Raw genomic sequence first — 17516 nt, forward strand, 5'->3', positions numbered from 1 at the left:
GTAAGGCCTGCTCCAACGAGGCCAGGTAAGCTATCTCATATATGTCCACGTCATCATGCATCCTACGTGGAGGAAAAAGAAATCCAAAAATCAATCCATCCATCTCCTATTTCCAAGCTTATCTCGCTCGGAGATCGATGTCAATATGAGCCAGTGCAAGAGTCGGCCTGACTCTTCATCATCCAGAAACGGATCCGCTACTCCCTCCCCCAAATCTCCTTCGCAGTGTCGATTTCTATGCTAGACTATGTATTTATCACCTTCACATATAATATGGTATATTTTTCTCAGGGGATGAGTACATTGGTTATTTTGTGAAACAGTTGTGCGTTGTTCAGGTATGCTTCTTTTTTACCTGCAGTTTGGTTTCTCTCTCATTGGATTCTACTACTGATTGGCAACTCATTTTTCTTTCATTAATAGGAGTTCAAGGTTGTGGGTTGCCTTCAAGCTTTTGACAGTCTATTTTGATAAATGCAATTAGATTTCCTATCTTTTGTGTCATGAATGTAATACGCATGGTTGTTGTTTGGTGATTTCCTTCAACATTGTAAACCAGATTAACATGATATAGCTATCATGTTTTGTATGGACATTAGCAGGTGAAAGAGTTGCACCTTATTTTATTCCTAAGCTGCTGCTATGCTGAGATAAGTTGAGATGCTTGTTTCTGTGTATACTTTGTGTACTAGCACACCAAGAGCCATATAGATACGTGTTATAGTTTATCATCATATCATTTGTACACATGTTGCCATTAAAAGCGTATACTTTATGCACTAGCATACCAAGGATCATATAGATACATGTTATAGTTTATTATCATATCATTTATACACATGTTGCCATTAAAAGCAATAAGAGTCTAAGAGGTTGTTTATTGTATCTCTTAGATGACATGATGGCTTAAGAGCTAGCAGCTGACTCAACCTTTGGAAGAGGCCTAAGTATCTGTTATTGTAATTCAAATTCTACAAGGACTCGATTCGCAAACCAGTTACAACCCAATCCTATCGTTCGGCTCGATTATAAAGGGTACAATAAAGGCCTGTTTGGCAACAAGGTGTTAAAGTTTAACACCCGTCACATCGAATGTTTGATGCTAATTAGGAGTATTGAACATAGGCTAATTACAAAACTAATTGCACAGATGGAGTGTAATTCGCGAGACGAATCTATTAAGCCTAATTAGTCCATGATTTGACAATGTGGTGCTACAGTAACCATTTGCTAATGATGGATTAATTAGGCTTAATAGATTCGTCTCGCGAAATGGCACAGGGTTCTGCAATTAGTTTTATAATTAGCTCATGTTTAGTCCTCCTAATTAACTATACTATTTCGCGAGACGAATCTATTAAGCCTAATTAATCCATCATTAGCAAATGGTTACTGTAGCACGACATTGTCAAATCATGAACTAATTAGGTTTAATAGATTCGTCTCGCGAATTAGACTCCATCTGTGTAATTAGTTTTGTAATTAGCTTATATTTAATACTCCTAATAGGATGATGTGACATGTGCATGGGTATCCAGACACACCCTAATTCGACCAGCCATCCAAAATTCGCGGAAAAAAAAAACCCCCGTCACTTGCGACTCGCCCAACCCGATCCGATCCCCATTTTCCCCACACCCATGGCGGCGAGCTTGTGGCGGGCGGTGATGGGCACCGGCGCGGCGTCCGCGGACGCCGACTCAGCGGGCGGGGGCGTGGAGTTCTGGCGCATCCCGGAGCGCGCGGGTTGGCTGAACAAGCAGGGCGAGTACATCAAGACGTGGCGGCGGCGGTGGTTCGTGCTCAAGCAGGGGAGGCTCTTCTGGTTCAAGGACTCGACCGTCACGCGCGCCTCCGTGCCCCGCGGTGTCATCCCCGTCGCCTCCTGCCTCACCGTCAAGGGCGCCGAGGACGTGCTCAATCGCCCCTACGCCTTCGAGCTCTCCACCCCGCGGGAGACCATGTACTTCATCGCCGACACCGAGAAAGAGAAGGAGGAATGGATCAACTCCATCGGCCGCTCCATCGTGCAGCACTCCCGCTCCGTCACCGATGCCGAGGTCGTCGACTACGACAGCCGCCCTGGCGACAAGTGATCGATTATTCGATTGATTGGTGAGCAAAAGGGCCGGGCACACCGCTCACCTTGTAATTCTGCCACATCTCTATGTTGTCGCTCCTTTCGTGGATATGATGATCTGTGCATTTGTATAATATATTGGTCATTGGGGAATAAGTTCGGGATCTTGATATATAGCTAGCTGTCCGATATGGTACTATGGATCGGTTCTCTCCGTCCAGATTTCCGCACTGGCGTTCGATTTCTTTAGTCAATTGATTTAGATTTGGCTGTTTCAGTTATTGTATGGAGCTATACCATTGGATATGTGAAGTTGCAGCAAATTTTCTTACTGAATTTTGACTTGCGCCATCTTCTGAATATCATATCAGCTTTGATCCATGAAATTACTTATTACTCCCGTTGGCTTTGAATCATAATTGAACTGTCTCATTTAGCTGCTTGTTTGTCTGCTCTAGCAACTATGAACTTAATATTTAAGATGAGCTCATCTTTATGGATGGTATCATATTGTAACCATGTAATCAACGACCAGCGCTAAATGCACTTTGTTGTGTTTGGTTCACTTTTTTACTTATGGATCTAGTATGTTTGCAGTGAATCTTGCCAAGCACAACTCTTGTTCTTAGTTAGTGTATCGAGTATTATTATCTCTATATTATTTTGCGCTGAAATACGCTTGTTATATTCTTATATCTGACTCAAGGATACTTAATTGCACTGCATCTCAGTAAGATTAGGTTTTATCTTACCCTATGATTGTAACATTAGATTCAAGGTGTCAAATATTAAGATGAGCTCATCCTCACATATTTGCAACAGTTAGATTGGGATCTTAAAGCTGATAATAGATACTTTCTCCCGGTCCAAGTATCAAATAAATTCTGAAATTATGAAGCATCTTTTAAGCCAACTACAGAGATGGCTTGTGTTTCCAAAGTAATATTTTAAAGGTTGTTGACTAAGTTTCACAGGTTTGACTGGATCTTGACGAAAATGCCAAGTATTTGTGACTAGAGGGAGCAAGTTTTTTCCCTCGTGGAAATTTGTGCTCTGTTTACCTAGGCTTTCTTTATTAATTTGAAATCCAGCTTGCTTCTTAATGCTTCTGCTGTGTAGTACCATTTTAGTACGAGTTTGCTGCCACATGTATCCAGCAACATTTGTCTCCTGAATCTGTTAATGCTTCTGCTGTGTACCATGTGAGTTTGCTCTACATGTATCTATCAACATTTGCCTCATGAATCACTATGTTTTGAGCTGCTACAGCTTCAGATAGCTGTAGTAGCCCTTTGTTTGGTGATGCTGCAAAGTTTACTAAGTTACTATTCTGTGGGTTGTCTGGCTTTGTAATCTGTCATGCCGAACCATAATATCCTTCTCGACAGTTAGGTCGTTGTGAAGTCCCTTGTGGGGGATTAGCTAACAAGAGATCAATTTATATATGTGGAACTATTTGGAAATCTTCTGTTGATGTTACCATAAATTCTCAGAGATGGTCGTTTCTCGTTTCCGAACTTCTCCAAATTTCTGAGTGAACTTCTGCTGACGAACTGAGCGCTAGGCTAACCTTTCCTGGATTCGATCAAATATATTCTGCCTCCTTGTTCGTACTGAGTCATGCACCATTGACCATCCTATAATCCTACATAAATATTGGTTCGCGGTGAACGCTTGTTCGTCACACTTGGGAGCCACTCATACTCATGGATTCCTCATATGGCAGGGCTCACGTTCATTTTCTGCGGGTGTACATGCAATGCAAGCACACAAGTGCTATCGCGCGAACTGAAGTCACTTGGAGCGAACTGAAGTCACTTGGAGCTGGAGGGGTTAGAACTTGCACCCATTGTTCAAGCCACAACACGTTCGTAACTTACTAGTATCCATCCATCCCAGGCACGTAAGCCGTAATGTGTTCATAATGCCTTTGTGGCTTCGTATTTACACCTAAGGGCCTGTTTGGCAACTTGGCAAAATTTTACAAACGTGATATTAAACATCTGTAATTCGATGTACACTAGAAATCCCTTGTATCTATTCCCGCGTGTAATTTGCTGTTTGGATAGAAACAAACTCTGCAGCTCAGCATCTGATATGCTTCTGAATTCAAATGGACAGCACAAGCAAAATAGATATGGGCACAAGGAAAAATCAACAACATTGCAAGGATCTTGTGATTCTCCATTGCTGCTGCCGCTAGAAATTCGCGTACCATTGTTTGCTGCTACTTGTTGAATATGATTGTGTTCCAGGGAAGAAAAATTGAACTGCAAAAGGGGAAAAAGAGAAAACAAAGGCAAAGAAGGCCGCCGCTCGCTGGAGGACGACGACGCACCGCAGCTTCCGACGCTGGCTCGCTGCTGGATGCACTAGCCACTGGCATTGGCATGAGATCGTCAACCTGATGTGCTCGTTGTACCCATGCGGCCTCGCCGGCAGTGGCTGCACAGGATGCTCGGCCTGACATGCTCGACGACCTCGTCGTTGTCGCCATTGCGGCATCGTCTGACGAGCCACACTGCTTACACGCTGCAATGGCTCTCACTCGTGACGCATACTACAAGCTCGGACACTGACGCCATAACCTTCTCCTTTTCATGGGCTCGACGTGGATCCATGCCAGCAGCGGTGTGGATCTGAGGCTACCGGCATGGATCGGGGCCGTAGCTGCATTGGCGGTGCAATTTGAGGCAGGGGAACGTAGATCCATGTAGAGGGAGCCAGGGAGGAGGGGGAAAGAGATGGAACCAGAGGAAAGGAGTGTACGCCATGGTTTCAAGGTGAAGCAGTCGAACGAGCGGAGGATGAGGAAGCCCGACTTCCGTCGTATTTTTAGCGTCGCTTGTCGAGATGATTATTTTTTCTTGGTGTAAGGACCCAATACCAATATAGACCTATTTATTTTACAGCTTATCCAAGCGGGTTTTTGAGATCCGGCTGGAAATTTTTTAGGCTGGTATTTTACACTTCTGGATGCAAAACCGGACTTCCAGCAATCCGTAACGCCGCTGTCGAGCTCTTCGTGCCGTATGCTATTCACACCAGAGACAGGAAGCCAGGACCATCCGTAACCATCCGTAGCAGCAGCACCGTGCTGCGGAGCGAACGAATCTACGCGCGCGTAGTCGTGAGAACTGAGACGCAACGAGCGGCGGGAGCAGGCGGGCAGGAAACGAACCCCCCGCGCGCGGGGATCCCGACGCGAGACCAGGGGCAAGAGTGGAGGGGCCCCGCGAGCTATCTGACACAGTCACCACGACCACACAGCCACACAGGGTGACAGCCACCCCGCGATCGGCGTGACACACACGTAAAAACCACTCCAGAAGTGGCCAAACCGCAGCGGCCCCAGCGTCCCCCGCAGACGGCAGACAAGTCCACTTACGGAGCGCACTGCGCTGCGCCGCTGCCGTGTGTCACTCATACTACCGCTGGCTCTTCTCCTGGGGCTCTGCAGGCTGGCCGCCGTGCATCCGCCGATGGAAGCCGCCGCGGCCGTGGCGCGCCGCGCCGGGCTGCTCGCGCGGGCACGGCCGGGCAGCAGGGGGCGCGCGCGGGCGTGGGAACGCGGCGTCGGCTCGGCGCCGCCCGCCGCCCGGAGAAGGCTGCTCGCCGCGTCCGTCGGGGTCGGGGAGCCACTCCCGGCGCAATCCTTGGGTGAGGTGGCCGTGGCGCTGGAGGTAATCTAGTGTCGTCTTGCCGTAATTCGTTAGCCTGTTTCCCCATGCTTCGTCTGCCGGTTGTCGGTTGTGTTCGAGGCTTCGAGTTCGAGCACTGATGGGTGATCGGAGAGGACTAATGGCGCTTGATGCGATAAAAAAAAAATGAAGTCCGTTGATTTTCGCGTAGGTGCGTGAGGATGAGTACGAGGCGAATTCCATTGTTTCTTCAGAAAACCTGCCTCCCCCTGACGCTGACGGTACGAGCTCCATTCCTTGTCGTGCGTATAGTCGTTCAAAGAACAGATTCATAGCAGTGATGTCGTTACGCGTACAACCAAACACACTGAACTAACTTGGCACGTTTCTCTTGTGAAGAGATAGGGCCAGTTCCTGAAGCCAAGACAGTGCGCGTCAAGTTCGTGCTGAAGAAGCAGTGCGCGTTCGGGGAGCAGTTCCTCGTCGTCGGCGACGACCCGGCCCTCGGCCTGTGGGATCCGAGCAAGGCGACCGCGTTGGATTGGTCGGAACACCACGTCTGGACGGCGAAGACGGTGAGCTTCATGTCACGCGTGTTCCTCCTTCCATTGTGGCCGTGTGTGACCCGATTGTTTTTGGGCTGAACAGGATTTGCCGGCAAACAAGTTGATCGAGTTCAAGTTCTTGCTGCGAGAAGCCTCGGGGCACGTCCGTTGGTTGCACGGCGCTAACAGAACTCTGCGAATTACCGAGACCACAAATACCTTGGTTGTCCACGAAGACTGGGACCACGCCAAGAAACAGAGCGTCTACGAGGAAGAAGAGCTCTCGATCGGGGAAGAAGATGTGATTTCTTCAGAGGATCTTGCAGGAAGCAACGGCACAATGCTGGCAGATAATAACATCATAACGGATGAGTACCTGGGGAGTGAGTCGGAAGCAGTAGTAGCAGACGCTCCTCTGCAGGGGGAAATGATGGTAGCAAATGAAACGGACCAGCCACAGGTAAACACGGAATCATCTTGTGTTTGGCATAGTCATATACCTGACATTTCTCATCTGTTTATTGAAACCAGTTGGCGTTGCACAAAGACGAGACGGTTCTAGAAGAGCTCCTTGAAGAAGTAAAAGCAGTAGCACAAAATGGGAGCAACAGCAACGACACCACCTTCTGCCAGGAAGGTGCCCTGCTGGCAAATAGGCCAAGTATATTAGAAAACGACTTGGCCTGGGCTGGGAAAGCCATGCAGCAGGTGCTCCGGATCCTCGGTTTCCAGATCGGCACAACAAAAACATGAAATTAGCATCACGAATCTGTGTGTATGTTGCAAACTTGTTTGGGAGAATCAGTTGTGCCTTCACCAACTCATTTCTATGCTGCAAGGAACGGCAGCACTGAGGATAGCAATTGCAGCAGGAAAACAGCAGCTGTTTCGCCCTGCACCGTGTTGCATATAGCAAGTAGTAGTAGTGCAAGTATGTTCAGTTTAGGAACAGTAACTAATAAGGTGAGCACCGTAAAAACCTCATACTGCTTGTCATGAAGGCAGACTCCAGCTGCCCAGTCTGGCAATCTCAGTTCCAATGAGAAGTTGTATCTGTAGAGGTGACTCCAAAAGAGAAACAGATGTGAGCATACAACTCAACAAACAAATCTGAGCACTTGAACGTCCTCATGACCAACACAAGATATGTTAAGGATTTAGCACCGTTTATAATATACATAAACAGGAACAACCGGAACAAGCATTCCATTTGATGATCCATAACTGTTAATGGGCCAGCACATCCTTCAAGGAAACAATTTAGATCCACGACATCTACATTCCTACTTGTTTACAGCCAACTATGCCACTATCCTAAACCAGATAGAACATCTATAGTTGTATGTGAATAACTTGTACATGGGAAGATTCTTTGATGAAGATGGTCAAAAGAATCTATAAAACAACCATGTCCGCCCTCTATGTTATACCTCCTTCAAAGCCGGCCTTTCCAGAACTCATGTGTGCTTGAAGTTTGGCACATATCATGAGTTTGGGGTGAGAACCATACTCACAGAAAGGGTAACACACTTCTGTTAAATCAACAGCTGGAATGGTGAAATGAGCAGCTGCCCTCGCATTCCGACCTTTTTGAATATTGAGCTCATGTGGTTGCAGAGCTCAGAGGGGGGAGGGGGATCAGCCATTACATCTGAAATAGACAGGACAAAAGGTAAGACTGACAATGTGACAAGCATTTATTATTCCACCCAAAATGTCCAAAGATAACAATTTCTAGGAAGGATAAAACAGATTACAACTATGCTAAATAAATTCAAGGTACTCTATACTCTACGCAAATTATAAAATCAAGCTAAACAGCAAACATAGGATCCTAACAGCAAAAATGTGGTAACAGTCAAGTTATTACCTTACAGGTCTCAGGTACTTCTTAATTTGTGGGTCAGTAGTTGATTTCAATGTCCTCAATGCCTCTTCCGCAGCCTGAAACCAAAAGGGGGTGGATGATTTTTCTTCAATTAGCTCAGTATTTAAGATAAACAATGACCACTAACAACATTGGGACAAGAATAACAAGGGTACAATAGCTAAATATAGTGCTTGATACACATCAGTCTGTCCAATCAATGCACAAAAGCTCCACATCACCATGTAATTATGCTAATAATTATTTGTGTAATTGAGGGCATCTTACAGATTCTCAATGTCACGATCCTAGCTACATAGTAAACTAATGGATACTATATTTTTCAGACGAAATAAACACATATAGTATGCGGTGTGTGTTCACCATTATTTCAAGGATGCAGGTGTACCGGGAATAAACTGCAGAAATGAGGTTTCTTATTTTGGTCAAATTTCCAGTTGAAAAGATTAGCGTTCAAGCACATGATGTGCAATAGTTTGTTTCCATAGATACGAGTGCCGATGAAAGTGATATCTCCATTGCTGTTGGCAAAAATGTGCCATAGGCAGGTATAGTTAGTTTAGCTGTAAATTATATGCATAATTTATTTCCATTTTCACATCTGAAGTTTTGGTTGAGCGCACAGGAAAATAACTAGGCTTGAAAGAACCATTTTCACATCTGAAGTTTTGGTTGAGCGCACAAGAAAATAACTAGGCTAGAAATTTACTTTCAAGCCCATTGTTTTAACGTGTAAAAATGGTAATCAACTCTCAGGAGAAACACACGTAAAAACACGAAAGCAGTTTTGAGAATTTGTCACTGCTTAAACCTAGGAGATTTTAATTCTCTTATCCATAAACAGAGGGCATGCAACATGTTCTAAAAAAACAAAAGAAAAACTCAGCCAGAGGGAGAGATGTCCCTCTGATTTTGTCTTAAAGAAGCTGGTACCAAGATTCGAACCCGGGCCGGCAACATGGGTTTCATTGACCTCCGGAGTTCAACGCTCTACCATTACGCCGCGAGAATCTTAGGTCATGCAACATGTTCTCAGTTCTATCTATTAAACATTGTTTTCCCATTTTGATAATGGTTTACATGTAACAGAAGGCTATTTTCACATAAATCTGTGTACTAATCTCCTCTAAACAGGACATTTATTGGTCAGTTACCAAAGGAATTCTGAACTGTGATCCCATCTGCATGAAAATTAGCGCACTACCTGATGCACAAAATAACTTAATACACAAGTACAAAAAGGAAAGCGCAGTAGAAAACACAGTACCAGAAGCTTCGCAACATCTCTGTCCGAACCAATGCCCCTCCCAAGAACCTGTCCAGCTAGTTCAACCTTCAAAAGAATATAGCAAGAAGTGTGATGTTGACTGCATTAACAAGCTGGCACCAGCTGCTGGGGCAAATTCATCCAACTCAGATCGGTTTCTTAAATACTTGCTGGCAAGTTGAGTTTGAATGCAAATATTAACACCCTTAACCAGTCAAGAAAATAGGTGGTAACCAGCCAGTTCCCACTGCTGTGTTTCCGTTTTTGAAGAAACAAAGCAACTGCTTTTTGATTAGCAGTTGACAGGTTTTATATTGGTTCTTAGTTCTTACACTTAATAACCACTAGAGCCAAGGCACATAGCAGTCGCAAGTGTGACTTGGTCTGTGTTTTCAAAGTGTAGAACCCTGAAGCATCGCAATGTAAGGTGGCCACAAGGCCAAGAACTATACCAGTAAAATTAAGAAAAGTGTGAGCATGAACGTTAACTAACCTGAAAATGATATTCTTCATTTCTGGCTGGGCTAGAATTCCGGACTTGATCTCGAAATACTACATGTTGGTCCTCCAAGCACTACAACATTAGACATGAATTAGCACTCAATGAAGGAAACAAAAATCGGAAAACAAAACTCAGCACATCAAAACAATGTATGAACAAGGAAATGACAAGTGCAACATAATATCTTACATATTCTCTAATAAGACTCATGACAGATGACAACTTATCCAAATTTTTTGAATGATCCTGTTTCAATGTACTTCCAGAAGGTTCTTGCATAGAAATATCAATGTCTGAAGAAGTAACATCCTCCAGAAAGCCATTTCCACTCCCAGGGGACTTCCTTGAATCTTTGTTAGGAACTCCAGCAATAGGAGCAACGAATGACAAATAACTGCCTGCATGTCAATCCGTTAAAGAATTTAACACACATAAAATTCTGGCCTCAAACAAGAAAAATTCGCAAAGAAGTTCCCAAAGGTATCCTAGCTGTTATTAGAAATTTGTACACGGATAGTAATGCAAAGCTGCAAACCCCTAAACCTGTGCAGTAAAAGAATGACCGATTGCTCTTTTGACGTAAAAGAGTTCTGTTTCTGAGTGAACCTAATCACAGGTTTATTGACTTGCCAAAAAAAAAACATCAAGGACATTAAATAAAGTGCTATTTCCAGACTACTAGAAATAACATCTACTACTGGAATGTCCACAATTATGCATAGTTATTAGGACCGGACCCGACCGGGGGTCCGACCGGTAAAAAATCGAACCAGAGCCTCGGCGGTCCAGTCCACCTAAAAGATCGGGCAAGCAATTGAACCGGGGAAAACCAGTTGAACCAGCGGTTTTTAGCAAGGAACCAGTATAAAGCCGGACAAGAAACCGGTACAGACCAAGAAAACCAAGCGCATGTGGAGCTAGCGAGGGAAAAACGAGCGCACAGGGAAGAAAATCAGCGGAAAAAAATGGGAGGTGGTGGGGTTGGGGTTCGAACCCCCCAACCTTGCCTTCGGCAGCGTGGATATCAACCACCAGGCTGCAGTTGTGTTTGTGATTTTAGTTGATAAGTTTCCATATTTGAACCGTTTTGAACCGGCGGTTCAACCGGTGGAACCAATCAAACCGCGAACCGAGAGCTCAACTGGTTCATTGTCCGGTCTGGTCCTAATAACTATGCAATTATGCGCTATTAAGAATTCTTAGGTTGGCTGTTATTCTTGTTCATGAACTGCGACCAGCATATGTTCACATTACAATGGAGGTTCCTGCTGCAACATTTGCTTTGCATTTCCGTGGATAAGGTGATGTGTATGCCCATTAATCAGACATGGTACAACCAGTTCTTATTATATGCCTACAGCTAGTCTGACAAATATTATTAGTTCACACATTCCAAAAATCTGATGGATAAGCCAAGATCATAAAGCTGTTCCAACACATCATACTACATCATAAAAGGAAATGATAGTACAACATTTACAAATCACCTTGTAGACAGTATACCGGCACAAATAGTTTAACAACCCTTAAGGATGGTTTTCTTAAACTACATGAAAGTATTTTAGGCTTCCAGATGTTTGCTTGCTCAGGTGTAATCTAATTACATACTAAATTTAGAGCTTTTTTTTTAAAAAAAACATAGCAGAGCCTGCAGTACACAATATGTAAGGGATATATACTCACTCTCCAAATTTTGGAGGGCTTTTTCAGCTGCTTGAACTTGGGCTTCATCTCTTGTTTTTCCAGTGCCTATTCCGATTTTTTCATTACTAAACAGAACCTGGAACACAACATAGATACCTAAGGTGAAGCTGAAATGATTAAGCAGAAATGTGGCACTATCTCTATATAAATCTAAAAATGCACAACTAGCAGATAAAGCTAACCTAGAGCAGCTTTTAAGGTGATAAAATCGACAGCACCATCATGCCAGTACTTGAAAAAATCAACTAGCAGATAAAGATAACCTGGAGCCACTAAAGCTACATGATTTCGTCAAGTATGAAAGATTTTATCAACCATCACAAAACAAAAGTACTGGCATGATGGTGCTGTTGATGTGCATTCAGGTGGTTAAGGTGTGCTGTTGATGTGCATTCAGGTGGTTAAGGTAATGCAGCTCTTTCAGTTCAAAAATGGATAGCATTGGTTGTTGACAAGAGAATATAGTATAAACACTGATAAGTCACAAATTCAAAATACCAACCTCTACAGAAAATTGCATACTTTTGACATTGCTTACAGTAGATCTGAATTCCACCTGTACAAGAAAAAGTTGGGGATTACTTCAAAATCGAATAGGAAACAAAAGATACTGACACAATAAGGTGCTCATACCTTGGAGTCACATAGCCGCCCGATTTCTTGTAACACCGTGACAAATACCGAGGGAGCTATTGCTAGTGCACCCCCGTTCAGCTGGATATTCCTACCTCCTCCAGTGCCTCGATTTGACATTCCCTCATCATCTAGATCAAAGATCCTAGTTGGTTACTTAAAGCACCAAGTTTTGGTTCTTATACAACATATGCGATAAGTTCAGGCAAGGTTGTCAGGAACAACAGTATAGCATTATCAAGATCATGTTGTGCTCGATCTCAAAAAGAAGAAAGAAAAGCATGAAGATCCTATGATATCCTTATCTCCCGAATTGCCTCACATTGCCATTTACTCATCATCTAAACCAGAGTTTGTAGCTAATAACTGAAGGAACCAAGTGCCAGTTCATATAGGGTATGAAATGACTACAGGCAAGGCTGTCTGATCAAGCACAACTAAAACAAATAATACCACCTGACTGTGGTCCAATAACCTCAGAATTCATATGCTTAAAACATGGCCAAATGAGAAGAGAGAAAGGATCAGTGCTACGTCATATGGACTAAGTGCAATGTTCCATCGAGCATCGGACAAGACAGTTTCTTCTCATGTCAAATGGTTCAAATAAATATAACCAAGAATAACTATGACATAAAAAATAGCCTCTAGAACAATAATTTTCGGATTGCTGCATCACATAGCACAGTATTCTTCTTTGACAAAGGAAATGGCAGAAAAAAGGACATATCCTCTTAGCAAGTTAACATGATAATCCAAACCAATGAAAATTAGCAAGCTAATATATAATAAATAAAAGGTAACAGTAAGCGCCAGAAGAGATAAACCTAGCTAACCAAATATATGAAATGAGAGGTACCTGGTGAACGGGTTAAGGATGATATTTGTTGTCCTTCCCTTTGCTCCCCCCGAAATGACTGAAAAAAAAAAAGGAATACTCATCCACAGATCCACTTGAAGCTTATTTCTAAGGGCAAGAGATTAATCACAACCACTAGTCAAGTGAATAGACTAGAGTGCTTCAGATTTTGATAGAGGTGCAGATCCGGTCCCAAGCCAAACTAGGGGCAGTTCAGCACATTTTGAAAAGGAATGTATCAAAAAGGTAGATAGTCATAAATGGCTAAAAGCAATGCATGAGCCATGTGATGCCATTTAACAGTGCTTGCCCATAGCCTCCAAAGAAAATAGGGCACCATTAGTCTGCATCCTCTAGTTAAAAAGGCTACACAACATTTTCCTAACAATCGATCCAAGTAACAAGGATATAAAAACTCACCTGACCATTCAATCTCTTCTCTACTTCAGCTCCCCTCATGCCCTCAGGTATAGGAGCTTGATCTTTATTGTTTGGTACAAAATTAGTATCCTGTAGAGAAATTGGAAGGTAGCATAAAGTTTCAGAAAAATAAACTGGAGAGAGAACATTAGATTATCCAGAATATTAATACCTCGCAGACTAAGTAGTCGCCAACATCTGGAGCATATGGAAGATCCAGTAACCCATTTTCATAATGTAGTTCAAACACTTTCTTCAGTAGATTCTCATCAAACTCTCTGAAAGAAACAAAGCAGGCCCAATATTTAAGTGGTAACAAATATATCATTAAGATGCAGAAATTCCATCACAACATCCAACAACCTACCTGAAAAATCCACCACGAATATTGCAAGCAACATTTCTTGCAACACAAAGAACTGGAACAGCATTTGCCATCTAAAATAGTCATAGAAAATACACATATCATTCCAGAATGGGCATATATTCAACAAGATGTATAGACTATAGAGTAAAAAATAATTAAGTACCTCAGCTTGTGGGGCATAGTATGGAGCGTATGCAGGGACTACATGAACCCTGTGCTGATCTTTATCATCCCAAACATTAAGTCGGTCATCAATTACCATGGCCATCTTTGGATGGCATCCTCGGTCTCGAAAAACATTCTGCAGAGACTTTTTGGAACCTGCCATACAATAGAGAGAAGGGATGCAATAGATGGTTAAGCCAGCAAAATTCTGGAGAAAGATCAAACCCAGAGACTGTTCCATCCAAATATACTGCTGGGAACAAGTTATATGCTATTTGATGTACTCCTCTATATTCCTAAAGATATTCTAGCAGTTTCACTGGGAACAAGTTATTTAGGAATACAGAGGATGTAGTATAGATAAATTAGAACTAAATGTATTTACTTATAAGGGTACGAATAATATGCAGCATTTACCAACTAAAGGAACGCACTCTTGTATTAGGAAAGAAAAGAAAATAGAACATTTGGAATATTAAATTTACAGCAGAAGGTGGTAGTTGGTGGGTTGTAAAAATAAATGAAACACAATTGAAGCAGGAATTAATTGCACAATAGTTGAAACAAGTTGACTTGCCTGACTTTACACAATTTACGCGTTCTGAAAGCTGCTGTGGACTTATCAAGTTGCCTTCTGGATCAAGAAGCCTCCACATCTCAAGAGCATAATCTCTCTCAGCCATTGTACATACATAAACCTCAAATCTTTTTCGTCCCTTTGCAGTTAGGTAACTTCTCAAATCCTCCCAAGCAGGCCTTAGCTTTACGAAAACACTGGTATCACGAATCTGGATAGAATATATCATGTGAATGGGTAAGATGATAAGGTAAACATATAAAGGTGAAGTAATCACAAAACAATTAAGTTGAGTGAACGAACTAATTCTCTAGATATCCCAAATTATGAAACATTCCAAATTTAAGAGTAGTTATATGCTGAGTGCCTGAGTCCATAACTTCACATTAAATTAAATCTAGAGAAACCTAGTAGGGTCACCAAAGTAGACAAGGCTAAATTGCAGCCCCAAGAAAACCAACAATGCTCGTGGAATTCATTCGACTAAGGTTGACTACAACATACCTCCGGATTGATGCGAGTCAGAATAGCATTCCTGTCGGGCAGTCTGATAACAGGACGAAAAACACGCTCCTGACCACCAGACACTGGTTGAACCTCCTCCTTTCGGGTTCCAACTATTTTGCCATTGTCCGTAACTGTATCTGTGTCAATAAATTCTTTAAGAAGCTCCTTGTCCTCAATGTACCGCTTGATTTCTGCAGACATCCCTGCTATTCTCACTGGATCATCTTCAACATCCATCCTGCGGGAAAGCATCTCGATCCGATCCTCAAAGGACTTCATTGTATTAGCAACAATAAGGGTCTCATCAAGATCAAACACAATGGCAAGGCAGCGCAGGTTGAGCATCCCGACTGAGGATGCATAGAGCCCAGAGCGTGCTGAGCAGCACCAGAAGCACGGCCCCTTATCCAACTTGGTCGGCATTGCAACTAGGTGAAGCTCCTCATCTCCAACCACCACCACCGCGCTCTACATAGCCAATTGAGAGAAAATGGTTATACAAACCTTCTATTTTTGTGTAAAATTCTATCAACAGCAACTACCCATGAATCTAACTACATGAAACTCACAACCCATGACAGACCCAAAATGAAATGTGAAAAATGCTTAAATATCTGATACTTGTTCCCCACTTCCACGAAGTACAAGTACCACCACAGTAAGCTACGTTTTCCGCTTCAATTTCAAATGAGCATGGCAATTCTAATCACATCAAGCCAAAGACACCTACGACAGACCCGAAATGAAATGTGCAGAATGCTTCGAATCCTGATACATGTTCTACGAATTACAGATACAGCGAATATAAATTCCTAAGAGGTCAAGTAAGCTACATATTTTACTCCGATTTCAAATGAGCATAGCGACTGCACTCACACGAGGACAAAACCACCCATATCCGGTTGTTCGAAAAAATTGGGGACAAACCTTGTACTCGCTGAAACAAGTGAGGTACAGGCGGTGGAGACTCGGGTTGGGCGGCATCAGCTTGGACTGCAGCTTGCATCGCACGGAGAAGGGCGCGATGGTCTGAAGGATGGCGAGGGGTGGGCACCTCTCGCTCACCGGCGAGAAGTGGCTGACGCGGATCTCGTTGCTCGGGAACGGGAAGCCCCCATCGCCCCCTTGCTTCATCGGGAACACCTCCATCTCGCCGAGGAACACCTCGCCGTGGAACATCCGCATGCTGACCCCGGCGGGCGCCCCGGCGGCGGGGGCGGCGCCACCGCTGCCACCGGTCCCGCCCCCAGGGACCCCCAGCGGCGGGGGGCGAGGCGCGGCCATCGCGAGTGGGGAATCGGAGGAGCGAGAAGAGAGAGGGGGGAGTGTAATTTCACGCCGGCGCAGTCGGGCGCTCCCGCTTGCCCACCTCCCGCTTCGGCGGAGACGCGGAGCCGCGGGTTTTTGGTGTCTGAGGGGGGGAGGAGGGCGGAGAAGAGGGAGGCTGCGGGAGGGGGGCTCGGCTGCGTTTATATAGAACTTGGGGGGGGCCGAGGCGCCGGGGCGGATGGTTCCGTTTGTTCGGTCCAGTCACCGGTCTGGTCTGGTTGCGGACACGCGGACCAGCCGACCGAGTCGCGTCCCGAACCGGGCCGGGGTCTGCGCGTCAGTGACTGTGACTATATTTCAGATTTTCAGTGTCGCGCCTGGCTCGGTGCGCGGCGTGGGGCACCGGGATTATTTTCGTTTCCTGCTGGTTTGGTACCGGCCGCATGTGATTTGTGAGTGGATTTGGAAGGTGGGTTGAAAGATGGTCATTTTGGACAAAATTCGTGTTAAAAAAACAAAATATCTGCCCTGCACTTTACTACTACAGTACCACGGGCTACTGCGTGAACTACTCTGGTTTCGAGCTATTAAACCACGGGCATCGAGTCGAAAAGGACAGCAGAGATTTTAAGATTGTGAAGGGCCATAACGTCGATGACAGAATAATATGTTTTATCCACTTATCCCTAGCATAGCAGGGAAGCACTAAAGTCAACGATGAAACCATGCCCAAGGTTACGTGTCGTGGACTCGATCCCCACACCTCATGTTCTTCAGTCTACCGCCCCCTATTGCCAGGCTGCCAGTGGCCATGCCCATACTACGTTTACTGGTTTTCATATATGCAAATGCAACCCGTCAATTAGTTCATCGTTTTGTTTGTCTCTAAATCCTGTCCGCAACGCACCTATAGCTAATATACACGAAAACGCAAAAGGGGATATGCGAGGCAACAGAGCTGTGAGATGAGCAACATTAAGGGGGTGTTTGGCTCCAATGGTTAAACTTTAATCCCCGTCAATCGAATGTTTAAATACTAATTAGAAGTATTAAACATAGACTATTTACAAAACCTATTACACGGATGGAGGC

At 44.1% G+C, this 17516-nt stretch overlaps 3 protein-coding genes across 4 annotated transcripts; 2 read left to right on the top strand and 1 right to left on the bottom strand.

The window, feature by feature from the left end:
- Positions 1-1553: 1553 nt before the first annotated feature.
- LOC101763285 (pleckstrin homology domain-containing protein 1) lies at positions 1554-2431 on the top strand. Its single transcript, XM_004970573.4, has one exon. It carries the CDS (start codon positions 1641-1643, stop codon positions 2094-2096), a length of 456 nt encoding a protein of 151 aa, XP_004970630.1. The 5' UTR covers positions 1554-1640; the 3' UTR covers positions 2097-2431.
- Positions 2432-5457: 3026 nt separating this feature from the next.
- On the top strand, positions 5458-7324 carry LOC101763691. Its single transcript, XM_004970574.3, has 5 exons — positions 5458-5763; positions 5933-6002; positions 6121-6296; positions 6370-6726; positions 6798-7324. The coding sequence occupies exons 1-5, from the start codon at positions 5563-5565 to the stop codon at positions 7017-7019; spliced, it is 1026 nt and encodes a 341-aa protein (XP_004970631.1). The 5' UTR covers positions 5458-5562; the 3' UTR covers positions 7020-7324.
- A 117-nt stretch (positions 7325-7441) lies between these two features.
- On the bottom strand, positions 7442-16584 carry LOC101764359 (RNA polymerase II C-terminal domain phosphatase-like 2). 2 transcript variants are annotated; one of them, XM_004970576.2, is made up of 16 exons: positions 16083-16584; positions 15153-15623; positions 14649-14859; positions 14070-14227; positions 13907-13977; positions 13712-13817; positions 13540-13629; positions 13120-13177; positions 12261-12391; positions 12130-12183; positions 11607-11703; positions 10113-10321; positions 9915-9995; positions 9422-9487; positions 8137-8210; positions 7442-7917 (listed from the first exon to the last, which is right to left on the bottom strand). In XM_004970576.2, the coding sequence occupies exons 1-16, from the start codon at positions 16437-16439 to the stop codon at positions 7905-7907; spliced, it is 2247 nt and encodes a 748-aa protein (XP_004970633.1). In that variant the 5' UTR covers positions 16440-16584; the 3' UTR covers positions 7442-7904. The 2 variants fall into 2 exon arrangements, with proteins under 2 accessions (XP_004970633.1, XP_022682191.1); XM_022826456.1 differs by having other exon boundaries at positions 8142-8210; positions 16083-16439.
- Between the last annotated feature and the right edge of the window lie 932 nt (positions 16585-17516).

This window comes from Setaria italica, chromosome V (assembly GCF_000263155.2).
Source record: "Setaria italica strain Yugu1 chromosome V, Setaria_italica_v2.0, whole genome shotgun sequence".
In the NCBI taxonomy this organism is placed as follows: Eukaryota; Viridiplantae; Streptophyta; class Magnoliopsida; order Poales; family Poaceae; genus Setaria; species Setaria italica.